We start from the raw sequence: 16,746 nt of genomic DNA on the forward strand, positions 1-16,746 counted from the left end.
TCATTACTTTCATTAATTATTTACAATTTTTGAATTTGTTTAAAGTTCATATCAATTTTCTTCATAAACAAAATAAATTGGTCAGGTATCTTAATTAAAACAGTTGCTATTAACAAATCCATGTCCACACTATTTACATAAGGATTTAGGTTCTCTGTGATCAATTTTAACTGGAATTTTGTCAGACTCAGCAGGAGAGGTGGTTGTAGATTTTAATTGTTAAAAACATCATACAGAAATGATGGAAGGATACTCTGTGTTGGTGGTTAACATAATTAAGTATCATGAATATTATCATTTCAAGCTAATATGTAGATTTTGTTGGGTTTTGGGAATTCAGTTATGTGCTTTGAAGCAGAGGCCATATATTATATGGTCTCTGTTTGAAGTAGGAACTTTCAATCTACCATCAAAATGACTTTGTTGTTTTTAGATTATTTGTATGTGATATGACATTTTATGATAGGATGTAGGATATTGAGATAGAAAGCAACTGCCTATGAGGCAATGTGAATCTTTGAGGAACATCTCATGATATGGTTGTTTGGTATTTATGTTGCAGTCCCCTAAAGGATAATTCTGTCTTGGCTGGGATATAATCTTGAAAATTACCCTTGTTGTTGTTGCTGGATAGCTTTAATCTTTTAGAAAAGATATAATCTGTAAAGCAATCTAGATGAGAAACAGTTAAGGGATTTATTGAAACCACTGGAGAAGTAGTCAAAATTAACACTAAATGTACCATATTTCCTTCAATAAGTGCCATTTTTTTGAAGCGTTTGCCTTTAAGAGGTACTTGGTTAGAAGCACCTTTCATGAAAATGATCATCAGGCCTCTCTTGGTTTCTGTGTTTGGTATGTTAGGTCCAGATTTTTTAATTGTGAAACTGAGCGATTTGTTTATGCATGTGTTATGTTTTGAAATAATAAGCACTAGGTTTCTGTTTACCGCCTGGAAACCTGTGAAGATCCAGGTTAGAATTGATCTTCAGTAACCCATGCTTTTCCTAAGAGGCGATTGATGGGATCAGGTGGTCAGGCTCGCTGAATTGGTTGACACATGTCATTGTATCACAATTGCATAGATCAATGCTCATGCTGTTGATCACTGGATTGTGTGGTCCAGACTTGATTATTTACAGACCACAACCATATACTTCAAATATTGCTGAGTGTGGTGTAAAACTAATCTCACTCACTCACTCACTACTGCCTGCATTCTGTTAAGAGCCATGGTGTTTGTGCTGGTTGAAAAATATTCCCAGGTTTTCAGAAGACACAATGTGCATTCGGTAGATTAAATCATGATACAACTGAGATATGAAGGATAGGACAGAGAAAATTAGAAAAGTGACTACAATATTTGTCCTGTATATTGTGTTACCTAGTCACAACCATCATTGTGTTCAACATGGCTAAGAAGGCAATGTGTACTTGTGGTGTTAGGTGCTGCATATCATTGTGGAGAGTTGTCTCCCCTTTGTCAATCCAGGCTCACAGACATGTCTTGATTATTTCCTTGGTACCTTAACCTCGCTAACTGTTTCAACCAAAGTAGTTAGCATCAATAACAAGCTCATACGCTCTAGACACAGTGGAATTCCTGTCCTGATCAATGCAAAGAAGCTTTGAGTGATATCAAAATGTGTCAGTTTACTTGCATATACTTGTATGCGCCTTTAACAGATGTCCATTTTGAAATTTATCAATCATACCCGAGGAACTTAACCAATTCTTTTATTTGCAGTGATTCTTGAAGGCAGGGGGAACCAGACGTTGCTAGGTTACATGTTGGTAGCAGTGCCACAAGGAGCCAAAGAAGAGAATGTGACAGTTGGCCACTTTGATGTGAGTACATGCAGTTACAAATGTTATTTTAGTATTGTTCACATATATATTCACATATGCACCTTGTGTTCCAGTTTTCCAATGTGGTGTCCCATGAGTTATGCCCCTTAGATACCAGGATCAGCTGATTACAGTTTAATTCTAAGGTGCATTCAGTGTTGTTAGGACCATACCCATTACCCAAGTAACTGATATATTTAGGTTTGTGTGTTTCCATATCATGCTAAATGTCACATGTTTTGTATCAAAAGTGTTACTGCCTCAGTTGAAGAGGTGGGGTAGCCTAGTGGTTAAAGCATCCGCTCATCACGCCAAAGACCTGGGTTCGATTCTGCACATGGGTACAATGTGTGAAGCCCATTTCTGGGGTCCGCCACCGTGATATTGCTGGAATGTTCCTAAAAGTGGGGTGAGCCTAAACTCACTCACTCACCCACATGCTCTCTCACTCATTTATCCTCTAATTGTGAGCTGAATTTATGTCGCTTGTAGAACTTGATCAGCAAAGATCACACCATTAATAGACTTCACATGTAGCCATGTTGGGAATCAAACTCAGGGCTTTGGCGTGATGAACAAGTACTTTTAACACAATGCTACCTCACCACCCACCAGGATCAAGGAAGCCACGCTAATCTCTAGATTTGTATTTGTATAATTCAACATATGTCACTTGTTTAGCCTTAATATTGGGTCCAGCTCTTGTGCTCCTTGTGTATTCAGTGGCCTCTTGAGTGTGTCAGGATGAAGATGTAGTCGCTTCTCATGGCTTTCAGGACAGGGGAAGACATACAATTCACACATACAAGAGTGACAATCTTGTAATGTGGGCAGCCTGGCACTTTAACCTGGGAGTATTTGCTCAGAATGTAACTCAGAATATTTTCTCTCTTAATGTTTTCACAACCGAGGGTGACCTTTTCGGCTACACTTTGAAGGAACTAAATTGAAAAATCTGTCATAAGAAGCACTGGGGTTGGAGACAGATTCATTCTTGACCACTTGTGGTCGGTACTGTATCCATGTGTAAACATCCAGGTGAATGCTTCTCTCAAGTGGGATATAAATGGTTATATTATCCCCTTCATAGTCAATGGAAATACGTCACAGATTCTCTTGTCTGTCTCACAGTCCCTGAACCACATTATTTTCACTACAGCCTAGCCCTCCCTGCAATGCTAAAGTCATGAATGACGCAGGTCTAGGTTCTGGTATCCCTGGGGCTCTTTTTCAGTTTAAATGGGATTATATGTTACAAACAAAATTCTATATATTCTCTGGCAAGTCTTTTTTGACAACTACATACGGCCATGACATTATTTGTGTTTATGGTAGTATTTTGTCATTGATTCAGGAGAATTTCAAGAAATCTGAAGAGGGTTGAAATTGTGCCCTTTTCTTATTGATCTTTGTACAATTTAGTCAATAATTTATCCGAGTGTTTTGTCATTTATTGGACATCAAGATCATATCAATATTTGTGGTCAATCACAATCACATTTCACAATAACATATCTATATTTACTATTTGTAATCTGTCGTAGTGAATGGTGTGATATGTTGCATGTTGCTTAAAACTTTCAACCCCATCAGGGGTGAAGTTCTTTTCTGTCTGGCCAAGATATAAATATTTACATGCCATCATGATTGATTTGTTGGTTGGTTGGTTGGTTGACCCTGAGAATGAATTTTGCATGCACCCAGAGCCATTGGCTACAGACCCTGAAACAAGACCGCCTCCCTGGTGTAGTAGTTAGAGTGTCCGCCCAGAGCACGGAAGGTTGCGGGTTCAATCCCAGACCGCGTCATACCAAAAGAAGTTAAAATATGATACTTGTTGGCCCCTGCCTGGCGCTCGGCATTAATGGGTACATCAAGGACTGGTCGGCTCGGAGTCAGTATAATGTGTCTGAGTGGGGTATTCATGCTTCACTGCAGCATGGTATCTCAGTGGGCTAGCACTATAAAACCAGCTTAAGTCTGGGCTAGTATAACTGACTGACTGACTGAGTTTGGTTTTACGCCGCTTTTAGCAATATTCCAGCAACATCACGGCGGGGGACACCAGAAATGGGCTTCACACATTGTACCCATGTGGGGATTCGAACCCGGGTCTTCGGCGTGACGAGCCAACGCTTTAACCACTAGGCTACCCCATCGCCCCTCTGGGCTAGTACAAGCAGCCGCACATACACATACACATGCATGCACATCGTCATATGAGCGAAATATTCTCAAGCACAACGTTAAACCCAAATTCACTTCACCCTGACACAAATGAACCCATACAGCCGTATAGCTAATCTGTCATACAGACCCTGAAGCAAATATATCCAAGATAGCCCACACAAGTCTAGAAAATGTGTCTAGATTTCCACAACTTCTGAAAATGAAGAAAGTCTCAGGGCTCCTTTTCATTATATTTTATTTTTTTCACTTTGAGCTTTTTTTCTGTAAAATATGTTCATTTCAGGGCTGATTGTTAGTCTATCCTGTAGCAGATGCAAGTCGAGAATATGTGGCAACTGGTCGTATTCCTAGAGTGGAGTCTAATGATTGGTTTGTCTGATCCACACATGACTATTTACACTTGAAATATGATAGCTGGAGTGCTTATGAAACAACACATACTTACTTCAGGATTGGAAGTTGCCCTGATTGAACAAACTTCATTGACACACTCACTCCCAGTATACAGAGCTATGAAACATTTCTCTACTTCCGATCCATAAAAAGTTGTGCAAAATGCATGAAGATTATAATTAAGATATATCGCACACTCAGGGCAATTGGCACCTCAAAGTGTTTTTTACTCCACTCACAGTTCAAATTATTTTCTCTTTTGACTTTGAAGTCTAAATGTAGAAGTGTGATATCTTCATCTTGAATGGTCGACAGCTCCATGTCTATCAAACGGAAGATAGAGCTCGCTGGAGCTGTTATAAATAAATGAATACATTATCAAGAAAATGAATTTATGAAATTTGGTTCAGATGATGACTATTATCTTCAAAGAGAATTGTTTATGAAAAGATGGGAGTTGGATGCAGCATCCGTTAGGGTGTTGGCAGGTGAGGAAGTAAGAGATGAGCCATTTCATTAAGACCTCGTTAAAATATCAATAGACATTTAATAAGGACATAATGATAAGATTATAGCATGTTCCGCCTACCTAAAAATAAAAAAGTAAATTGACCTTTTTTATGTAATACCCTATAATAAATGGGTGGGGAGAAACTTCTTACATAATGGAATGTCTGTAATTACAAAAAAATATGATGCAGAGAAGATACCATTCTTTTAGATTGGTGGGAAAACCGTGATTTTCTGCACATCCCAAGATTAATGGAATGAATGATGAGTCTGTGGAATGTTAATCTGTGTTCATGAATGATTTTATAGAATGATGATAATTAATCTATGGAATAACAATGTGATCTATGGAATAGTGATCCATGATCTATGTAATAATAAATCAGTCATCTGTGGAATAGTGGGCCATAACATATGAAATAGTAATCCATGAGCTATGGAATAGTTATCCATGAACTATGGAATAGTGATCCATGAGCTCTGGAATAGTGATCCATGAGCTATGAGATAGTGATCCTTGATTTATGAACTAGTGGTCCATTATATATGGAATAGTGATCCTTGATCACTGGAATAATCAATCTGTGATCTATGGATTTTCGTTTAGACTTTTATTGATTAATGTTGATGTAAGATATATCCTTTCATGTCAGTAAATAAAGAAGGATGTGGTTTGTTTAAAAGTATAAAAACATATGGTCCTTGAACACATCTTTAAAATTTGAAGATGGGCCATTTCTGGCAGAATCTGTGGGAATCATATTTAAGGCAGCTATAAGAAGCTGCTACTGCTGCTGTTGGGGCTGCTACCTCCAGTGAAAAATACTGAAATACCAAATCCTGAAACAAGTTATCTAACATTAAACAGAGGGAAATGGAATACATGTGATTACTATCATTGGGATGATCATTAAGAGAATGTGGAAACTTCATAGAAAAATACCTTCTTTTCCATGCCCTTTAAATCAGTCTTCAGTCGGAGGCATATAACACGATGAATACAAAGCCTCTAAGACTAGAAACATTCTCACCATAATCGGGGTTTTAAAATTCAAATCTTCAAACTTCTTTTTTCATCTTGATAAGAGTTGGATCAAACATGGAGTATAAAACAACGACTATCAAGTAGAATACTCGCTCCAAGGCATGTTTTATGAAAGTCAGTCTTGTTAAATCTACCCAAGTTCAAATGCCTCTCTCTTTCAGACTTTTATGTTTGACAATAATTTGAATGTGATCACATGAAAGGTTTACATGGCTTGTGTCGTGGCTGGGCGTACACGCGTGTTGATGTATGAGACTGTGGTCGTGTCAGCAATGATCGACAAATACTTCTAAAAAATCCATAGGAACTCCAGTTCAAACATTACTTGCATTCCATTTAGTACCCTGTTTGCTCAACCTCTTATCATTTACTGTTTGTTTTCTACATTTTGTTGAAAAGGTTTCTAAATGATTGCCGAAGAAACTGTGGTGTGCAGACAGTTTTTCTTCTTAAATGTGATTATGTTGTTGGACTGTTTGTGACACAAAAACACATCACTTATGCTTTTCTTTTGTTGAAGAAAAAAAAGTATGATTTATTGGACAGGAATCGTTTTCTCAAAGAAATATGTCAATTTATTCTATAAAATACAGGGGATTATATAAAAGATATGTGAGACACAGCAAATATTTTCTTCGTTTTGCAGATTAGTTTTGTAAAGGTTGAATTTGTTTATAACAAACTAGTTTTGCTAATCGTTCTTTTTTTACCTTTATCTATTATTTAAATAATTTTTTTATGAAAATGGTACATGTTCTATGCAAACTTCTGTTGCAATATTAACCATGATATCCTGACTTTTTTATTGTCTGACTGTTTATGATTATCCCTTTTTGTTCAATAGGTAACCATTTAATCCTGTCACAATTATTATTGTTTGTTTGCTTTTGTCCTATGAAGTACTTTAGTGTGGCCTAAAGTTGAGTCATGTTAGGCAAGCCAGGTATTTCTTCAGGAAAGGCTACACTATATAGAGCAGTTCCCAGTTCCTATCAGATCATTTGAAAGGTGAGCTTCAGATAGGCATGATAAATTCACATTTACTTTCATTTTTGTGTGCGAAAAACATAGTTTATATGGTTCTGTATCTCATAACATGGGAGAAACAAATTTACGTAAGATACAGATACTTGCCACCCATAGAAAGAGAAATGGTACTGTTTGTTTACTGACAGGGGATGTTGACATCGCTCAACAACTGTTCTATATCAGTTACAATAAAATCTATTAATTGTGATGTCGATGGACAAAAGGGAAATCTTATGGTCTAAATCTGCTTTAATTGGCAGTTAATGTGCAGTTTCTGTATGTAGCATCCATGCTTATCAACTGAAATGCATTTGGCCAACATCAAAACCTTTTTTTCATTTAAATAAATATGTGTAAATATGTCTATGTGTCTTAAGATTTCTTATCTAAATGAAAGTATTGCTTGAACTTGTTTTCTGAGGGGAAACAGCAGCTGTCTGGATTGCTTGAGGGAATGGAAGTGATCGTGCTCTGCAACACAAACACTCCAGGACATATCTTGATTTAGTTGTTATGTTTTCTGGAGATTGCTAATAATAGATCATAAGATTAAGATATTAGGACACCAAAATGTTTTTTTCAAATAGTCATATATCTCCATTACATGATGTGATATGAGTGTTATAGCCCAGCAAGAAGGATGATATGAGTGATTCTACACAGCAAGTCGAGTGAAATGAAATATAGGTCTGTGACAAGGCTGTCAACTTAGCCTGTAGGTTTTCATACAGACTGCATAAGAGTCTCGCATAGTACAGAGAGAAGGTGAAAGAGCAGTGCAGACATTTCAAGGAGGGGCAAAGCAAGCAAGGGGGATTATATTTGTCTGTCTGAGTTTAACATGAGAGATGGAGATGAATGTCAGTTCTCCCCTTGGGAGAAAACTCAACAACTTCATGGACAAGGAATAGTGATTACACCATAGTTTATAGTGAATTATCAGGCTGTCATGTGCCAGGCCACAACACCTGCATGTCATATTTCTGCAGTGTGGGGGGTATGATTTACAATAGGTATCAGTACATTCCAGACAGAGCACAACTATGTGTCCCTTGTTTTCACAGCCATGTGGTCTAAGGCAAAGGTCTTGTTTTGTTTTAGAGTCCAACCATATAATTATATAAATATAATTTATAAAATAAATAAAATTGCCTCAGGTTTAACACCTTCAGAAACATTTTGACTGGAGATGCTAGGTGCCTTTGAAAAATAAGAAAGGCTGAGCAATGATAAAGGAAAACACATATGCCCACCCCGTCCTTTAAAATAACGAAATTATATTTTATGCAGGGTTAAAAACAACAATCAGAAATTTTTAATAAAGAAATTGTTTTAAGCAGGGTGAAAACAACAATCGGAATTTTTGTGTGCATATGATTTAAACAGTATTTTATTTCCATTAATGTTTACATTTTTCATAATACATGACATAACAAAATGGAAATAGGATTAGCAAACAGGCCATATGGCCTATGTCAATGCTTCTCCGCATATAGTTCGTTATATCTTGACATAATTCTATGGAGCAGACATTAGGACATTAATGAATGAATCAAAACAAAATAAAAATAAAGAAAATAAAATAAAGAACAAGATACCAAGTGCATTTTATGTTTATAGGTTGTTACTTGAATTCCGTAACGCAGTTAGTTTCAGTTATGTAATTCTGAACTGATTTTATAAGGTGTGCATATCTCTCACCACCAGTGATATCAGGACAATCCCTTGCTTTTTATGATTCATTATCAAGAAATTATATTTAAGATTTTATTGGTTTTCCTTTCAGCATATTTAGACTTCTCTTGCAACATGTACATGTTCTAGTAGATCTTGTTTAGGGAATCAGAAGGTATTTTCTGTCAGTAAACAAAGTGATCCACTTATCCCCTGGTAAATGATATGTGTACAGAGGTACCTGTTTCACAAACTGAAAGAGAGATAGTAACAAATAGTAGCAATGTGTAACAAATATGGTTACAAGCCATCCCTAGGGGATATCATCACCTGTGTCTTAGTCACACAAGAAACATGAAGGAAGGGACAAACCCATAAAAACTTTGTCACGAACCTTGGTAACATGGCATTTATGACACTATGTTTTCTAAACACCGTGGGCTGTGGTTTTATTTGAGTTATCTAAAGGCTGCTTGACAATTTGATAACAACAGGGCCTTGTCCATTTAAGTTTTTCTGATGTGTATAAACTAATAAATAAACCCAAACTGTTTAGTTGGATTGAAAATGTTTTTGTTTACATCTTTATTGATGTTTTTATTTATGCAGTTACCTAATGTCTATACATTTTAACTAACAATACCTTTTAGACAAAGTAATTAATTGGTAAGGTCAAATTAGCAAATTTATTGTTACATTGTTGTTCTCTTATCTTTCTATTATGGTACCGGTATATCTTGAAAGATTTGTTTTGAAAATATTAGAGTTCATTGGATAGAAACAAAACTACACAATGGAGTATGTATGTAGAGTACATAGCTTGAAAATATGAACCAACAATGATCCTATAGAAAACCCAGTAGGTCACAGACAGGCAGGATGTATAGAAGGCAGTCAAGTTTTCTGCAGAATTTGCTGTTAGGGCCATAAGATCATTATTAGATTCTATCTCTGGCTGCCTTACTCATAACCAAACCTAACACCCCACATCAAATCATTTTATTGTTCCTAAGTTCCTCCAGGTAAGGAAATTCGCAATGTGTGTCCCCTTGTTTCTTTGCTTCAAGAAGTAATTTTACCATTTACCTCAGTAAGTTGTTCCAACCATATACCTCAGTAAGTTGTCCCAACCATATACCTCAGTGAGTTGTTCCAACTATTTACCTCAGTGAGTTGTTCCAACCATTTACCTCAGTGAGTTGTTCCAACCATTTACCTCAGTGAGTTGTTCCAACTATTTACCTCAGTGAGTTGTTCCAACCATATACCTCAGTAAGACCTTCCAACCATATACCTCAGTAAGTTGTTCCAACCATATACCTCAGTAAGTTGTTCCAACCATATACCTCAGTAAGACCTTCCAACCATATACCTCAGTAAGACCTTCCAACCATATACCTCAGTAAGACCTTCCAACCATATACCTCAGTAAGACCTTCCAACCATATACCTCAGTAAGACCTTCCAACCATATACCTCAGTAAGACCTTCCAACCATATACCTCAGTAAGTTGTTCCAACCATATACCTCAGTAAGTTGTTCCAACCATATACCTCAGTAAGACCTTCCAACCATATACCTCAGTAGGACCTTCCAACCATATACCTCAGTAAGACCTTCCAACCATATACCTCAGTAAGGACCTTCCAACCATATACCTCAGCAAGACCTTCCAACCATATACCTCAGTAAGTTGGTCCAACCATATACCTCAGCAAGACCTTCCAACCATATACCTCAGTAGGACCTTCCAACCATATATGCACTTCAGCAAGACCTTCCAACCATATACCTCAGTAGGACCTTCCCAACCATATACCTCAGTAGGACCTTCCAACCATATACCTCAGTAGGACCTTCCAACCATATACCTCAGTAAGTTGTTCCAACCATATACCTCAGTAAGTTGGTCCAACCATATACCCTCAGCAAGACCTTCCAACCATATACCTCAGTAGGACCTTCCAACCATATACTTCAGCAAGACCTTCCAACCATATACCTCAGTAGGACCTTCCAACCATATACCTCAGCAAGACCTTCCAACCATATACCTCAGTAAGTTGGTCCAACCATATACCTCAGTAAGTTGTTCCAACCATATACCTCAGCAAGACCTTCCAACCATATACCTCAGTAGGACCTTCCAACCATATACTTCAGCAAGACCTTCCAACAATATACCTCAGTAAGTTGTTCCAACCATATACCTCAGTAAGACCTTCCAACCATATACCTCAGTAAGACCTTCCAACCATATACCTCAGCAAGACCTTCCAACCATATACCTCAGTAAGACCTTCCAACCATATACCTCAGTAAGACCTTCCAACCATATACCTCAGCAAGACCTTCCAACCATATACCTCAGTAAGACCTTCCAACCATATACCTCAGAAGACATGAGATAATTTACAGACCTCCTAAGAAATGAAAATGAAAACATTTTAATGAATTTATTGTTCCCTATTTCAGGTCACCTCGTACCTCGGGTATGTGAGGGATTTGATGAAAGAGGGCATCTGTGACCACCATGTCATGTCCCACTACTTCCTGGCGGACAAGAACAGTATCCGAATGCAGTGGAAGGCGCCTACCAAGAGTGCCGGCTGTGTTGAGTTCAGGTAAAGGCAGTCTGGTCTTGATTAACCCTGCACTTTCGGATTTATCACTTACTGTTGGGTCCGAAGGTCAAAACCCATGACTGAGGGTTCAAATCTCAGATTCGCCTTGGCGTTGATCCTTGATGTTTTAAACCCATGTCCATTCTCATTAGTTTCACCAAGGCAGTAAACATCTTTGACCTGCATCACTTGGACCTTTTCACATTACATGGGTCACCTTTTCACATTACATGGACCACCTTTTCACATTACATGGGCCACCTTTTCACATTACATGGGTCACCTTTTCACATACACATTTTCACATTACCAGACTTTTCACATTACATGGACCACCTTTTTCATATTACATGGACCACCTTTTTTTCACATGGGCCACCTTTTCACATTACATGGGCCACCTTTTCACATTACATGGGCCACCTTTTCACATTACATGGGCCACCTTTTCACATTACATGGACCACCTTTTCACATTACATGGGCCACCTTTTCTCATTACATGGACCACCTTTTCACATTACATGGACCATGGACCTTTTCATGGACCACCTTTTCACATTATATGGACCACCTTTTCACATTACATGGACCACCTTTTCACATTACATGGACCACCTTTTTCATTACATGGACAGATTTTACATGGGACCTTTATGGACCCTTTTCACATTACATGGACCACCTTTTTCTCACATTACATCTTTTCACATAATATGGACCACCTTTTCATGTACCACCTTTCACTACTTTTCACATGGACCACCCTTTCACCATTACATGGACCACCTTTCACATAACATGGACCACCTTTTACATGGACCACCTTTTCACATTACATGGACCATCTTTTCACATAATAAGGACCACCTTTTCACATTACATGTACCACCTTTTCACTGACCACCTTTTCACATTACATGTACCACCTTTCCACCGACCACCTTTTCACATTACATGGACCACCTTTTCACATAACATGGAGCAGATTTTCACATTACATGGGCCACCTTTTCACATTACATGGGCCACCTTTTCACATTACATGGGCCACCTTTTCACATTACATGGGCCACCTTTTCTCATTACATGGGCCACCTTTTCACATAACATGGACCACCTTTTCACGGACCACCTTTTTCGCATTACAGGGACCACCTTTTCACATTACATGGACCACCTTTTCATGGACCACCTTTTCACATTATATGGACCACCTTTTCACATTACATGGACCAGATTTTCACATTACATGGACCACCTTTTCGCATTACATGGACCAGATTTTCACATTACATGGACCACCTTTTCACATTACATGGACCACCTTTTCATTACATGGACCACTTTTCATGGACATGGACCACCTTTTTTCACACCTTTTTACATGGAGCAGATTTTCACATTACATGTACCACCTTTTCACGGACCACCTTTTCACATTACATGGACCACCTTTTCACATTACATGGGCCACCTTTTCACATTACATGGGCCACCTTTTCACATAACATGGAGCAGATTTTCACATAACATGGACCACCTTTTCACGGACCACCTTTTTCGCATTACATGGACCACCTTTTTTACATTACATGGACCACCTTTTCATGGACCACCTTTTCACATTATATGGACCACCTTTTCACATTACATGGACCAGATTTTCACATTACATGGACCACCTTTTCACATAACATGGAGCAGATTTTCACATAACATGGACCACCTTTTCATGGACCACCTTTTTCGCATTACATGGACCACCTTTTCACATTACATGGACCACCTTTTCATGGACCACCTTTTCACATTATATGGACCACCTTTTCACATTACATGGACCAGATTTTCACATTACATGGACCACCTTTTCGCATTACATGGACCAGATTTTCACATGACATGGACCAGATTTTCACATAACATGGATCACCTTTTCTCATTACATGGACCACCTTTTCACTGACCACCTTTTCACATTACATGGACCACCTTTTCACTGACCACCTTTTCACATTACATGGACCACCTTTTCACTGACCACCTTTTCACATTACATGGACCATCTTTTCACATAATATGGACCACCTTTTCACATTACATGTACCACCTTTTCACTGACCACCTTTTCACATTACATGTACCACCTTTCCACCGACCACCTTTTCACATTACATGGACCACCTTTTCACATAACATGGAGCAGATTTTCACATTACATGTACCACCTTTTCACGGACCACCTTTTCACATTACATGGACCATCTTTTCACATAATAAGGACCACCTTTTCACATTACATGTACCACCTTTTCACTGACCACCTTTTCACATTACATGTACCACCTTTCCACCGACCACCTTTTCACATTACATGGACCACCTTTTCACATAACATGGAGCAGATTTTCACATTACATGGGCCACCTTTTCACGGACCACCTTTTCACATTACATGGACCACCTTTTCACATTACATGGGCCACCTTTTCACATTACATGGGCCACCTTTTCACATTACATGGGCCACCTTTTCACATTACATGGGCCACCTTTTCACATTACATGGACCACCTTTTCATATTGAATAGACCACCTTTTCAAACAGACAATTATGATTACTCTGTTGTTAATTTCATACTCTCACATTTTGGATTCCTTGCTTTCTACATCTTATTCCTAGCCATTTTCTGTTCTGCGAATATTTTCTTAAAAGTTTGAAGGAGAATCTTCTTCTCTTCTCAACTGTCATTTCAAACCTCTCACTTCCTGTGTCCTCTTAACGTCCTCTATCCTCCTCTGTCCTCATTCCCAATGCCTTTTCTGTTTTCTTCCTTTCAGTCATCTATTGACCCTGAAGATCCGGGTAGAAAGTCTTCTCTTCCTCCCATTCCCAATGCCTCTCTTTCTCTTCCTCTAAATCACTAGCTGAAGCCATCATCTCTTCTTTGGGCGTCCTCCATTTTCATTGGGTAACTCCTTCATCTCCATCTCGTGTTTCCATTATCTTCCATTATGCCTTTAATCCATATGTTTCTTCTTTGAATCTAATGACTTATCTAACCCCGAATGCCATCAATTGTTTATCACTGTCTATCACAAAATTTCAGAAATAATATTAAATATGTCATCTTCTGCCTTTGACATTTTAAATTGCTTTGCACTGTCCTATAACCCTTTGCAATAATCACATTAAACATTGCCATGGCTTAAAGCTTAAACATGAGGAAGATATTTATAATGCCCCTCACGCAATGCCCCCTCGACCATGAACAAGTACAGATTTACAAAACTCTCATTATCAAAATCCCATAAAAATGAGGAAGAGGTTTATAATCCAGTTTAATCTTTCTGTACCCTGTACACCAACAAACTCAAACCATTATCCACCACATATTTCAACTGTGAAGCGTTTCACAGGTACCAGAACACTTCCCTTTCTATTTTATGCCATTCAGCAAAGTATAAAAATAGCTAATGAGATGGCAGATCTAAGATGTCTGACAGTGTCTTCTGGGAAAGAAGTTGATTGGTAAAGGAACCAACTGCTGCCTCGAACCATTATTAGATTCCTACAGGGGGATGGCCTACCACATGCCTGCTCCATCACATCCCACCATCCGATCCCACATGCTGCAAACTCATCATCATATAAGATAATCACAGCACATTAACATTTCAACCAAATTGCTTTTTCATTCGAGTCGCTTTCCGAAAAGTAACACCCCTGTTTATTGCTATTTTAGGTTTGAAGTCTTTTATAATAAGATAATGTGATTAAAAAAGACTACACTTTTCTGAAAGTGACACTTTGTTTATTGCTAGGTTTGGTTTTAAGTCATTATTAATCTGATAAAGTGATTAAAAAGGATTATTTCCGAATATATATGCTTCATTTTGTGGAAGCTGTTTGTGAGGAGAATTTAAATGGGAGTGATATGGGTGGGGAACTTTTAAAAGGAAACAATTTTAGAATCAAGTCTGACATAAGTTCAGGATAATATTGATGATAGGGTGGACATTTTAACTTAGCTCATAGACACCTGGTGTTGTCAGTGTGGCTGTGTCATTTATAATGATTTAAAATTTATTTTTGAATTTGGGGTTCATTCTTTGCCACGTACAGAAATACAATTGTAAATACTAATGGCACTGACATTTATAATGTTACTAGAATATGTTGTTCTGGTTTCACTCTCTGTATCATCATCTGAATGATGATCCTAACTATGAGAGATGGTATTAATATGTTTTGACTAATATAACCATAAGTATTGTAGGGAGTGGTCATTTAGTTCTACAAATTAGTTTTGCTCTTCACATACTGTACTATTGTCATTATCTTGATTAAATCTGTAACTGATATTGTTAATGTATTTTACATATTTGCCATAAGCACTCACAGTAGATACTTGTATGAATGATTATTAAAGCTGGCCTAAATAATTTAGCAAGGAAGAGATAGAAAGAGACAAAGTGATGGTAAAAATCATTGTGGAGCTTGAAATTTCAAGGTTATTTTTGTAATAGTCCACTGGAAACTAATGTTTGCTAAACCAAGATTTGTTTATAAATTGTCATTTTGTATCAATATCTTTACTTTAGCGTTAATGCTAGTATGAATGGTATCAGTGTCAGTTACTGATACTTCCTTAGTTTGATATTTCAAGAATTTAGTAATTTAGTAATCCTTCACCAGGTTTTTCTGAAACACTGAAGCAGGCTGATAATGGGATAAACATAACTATGGTGCAACAAAGAATTATTTTACTTCCTCTCCATGTTAGGATTCTAATTCACCACTGAAAAAAACTTTTGTAAGCATATGCCTCAACACATTGTCTCGTCATCCCCACATCACACGCTGGAATATAGTCTATGACATGAAGTTATGTATGCTGTTAAAATAGGATGATTCTAAGGGAACGCTCATGTGTTAAGAAACCCTGAAGGGTCTGATAGTGTTGAGAAAAAGGGTGTAGACATAGAGGAAAGGGGGATGGGTGGGGTGATGTTTTATTAAATAAATGTTCTGAGGTCTGTAAGGGAACATAACTATAATGCAGTGACTCTTGAACATGCAGACTTAGTCTGTCTCACAGTCCCTGAACCACATTATTTTCCCTACTGCCAAGCCCTCTCTGCAGTGCTTAAGCCCTAAATAAAGCAATCTCTGGTCTCCCTAGAATCTCTGGTCTCCCTAGGGCTCCTTTTCAGTTTAAATGGGCTTGTTTGTTACTATCAAACTTATATATATTCAGAGACTAAGCATTAGTCTAATGCAGATTGTATTCACCATCCCAGAAATTAAATCTCAAAGACGTACAGACATGGCAGCCATTTTGAAAATTTCATACTCAGGCATTTTTCATTTATAGATAAGTAGAATTTGATACTGATTATGTTACAGACTTTGGGCATATTGCAAA

The 16,746-nt window shown here is 37.7% G+C and overlaps 1 protein-coding gene across 1 annotated transcript in view; it reads left to right on the top strand.

Annotated features, from left to right (window-relative positions):
* The window catches only part of LOC124274848 (spondin-1-like), a 129,375-nt gene that overhangs the window by 75,373 nt on the left and 37,256 nt on the right, over window positions 1-16,746 (top strand). The window contains exons 2-3 of the mRNA XM_046710214.1: window positions 1,748-1,848; window positions 11,166-11,314. Coding sequence (XP_046566170.1) covers window positions 1,748-1,848; window positions 11,166-11,314 — 250 coding nt within the window. The remainder of the gene's footprint in view (window positions 1-1,747; window positions 1,849-11,165; window positions 11,315-16,746) is intronic.

This window comes from Haliotis rubra, unplaced genomic scaffold (assembly GCF_003918875.1).
Source record: "Haliotis rubra isolate DU_JTF1 unplaced genomic scaffold, ASM391887v1 Scf195, whole genome shotgun sequence".
NCBI classification, from domain to species: domain Eukaryota; kingdom Metazoa; phylum Mollusca; class Gastropoda; order Lepetellida; family Haliotidae; genus Haliotis; species Haliotis rubra.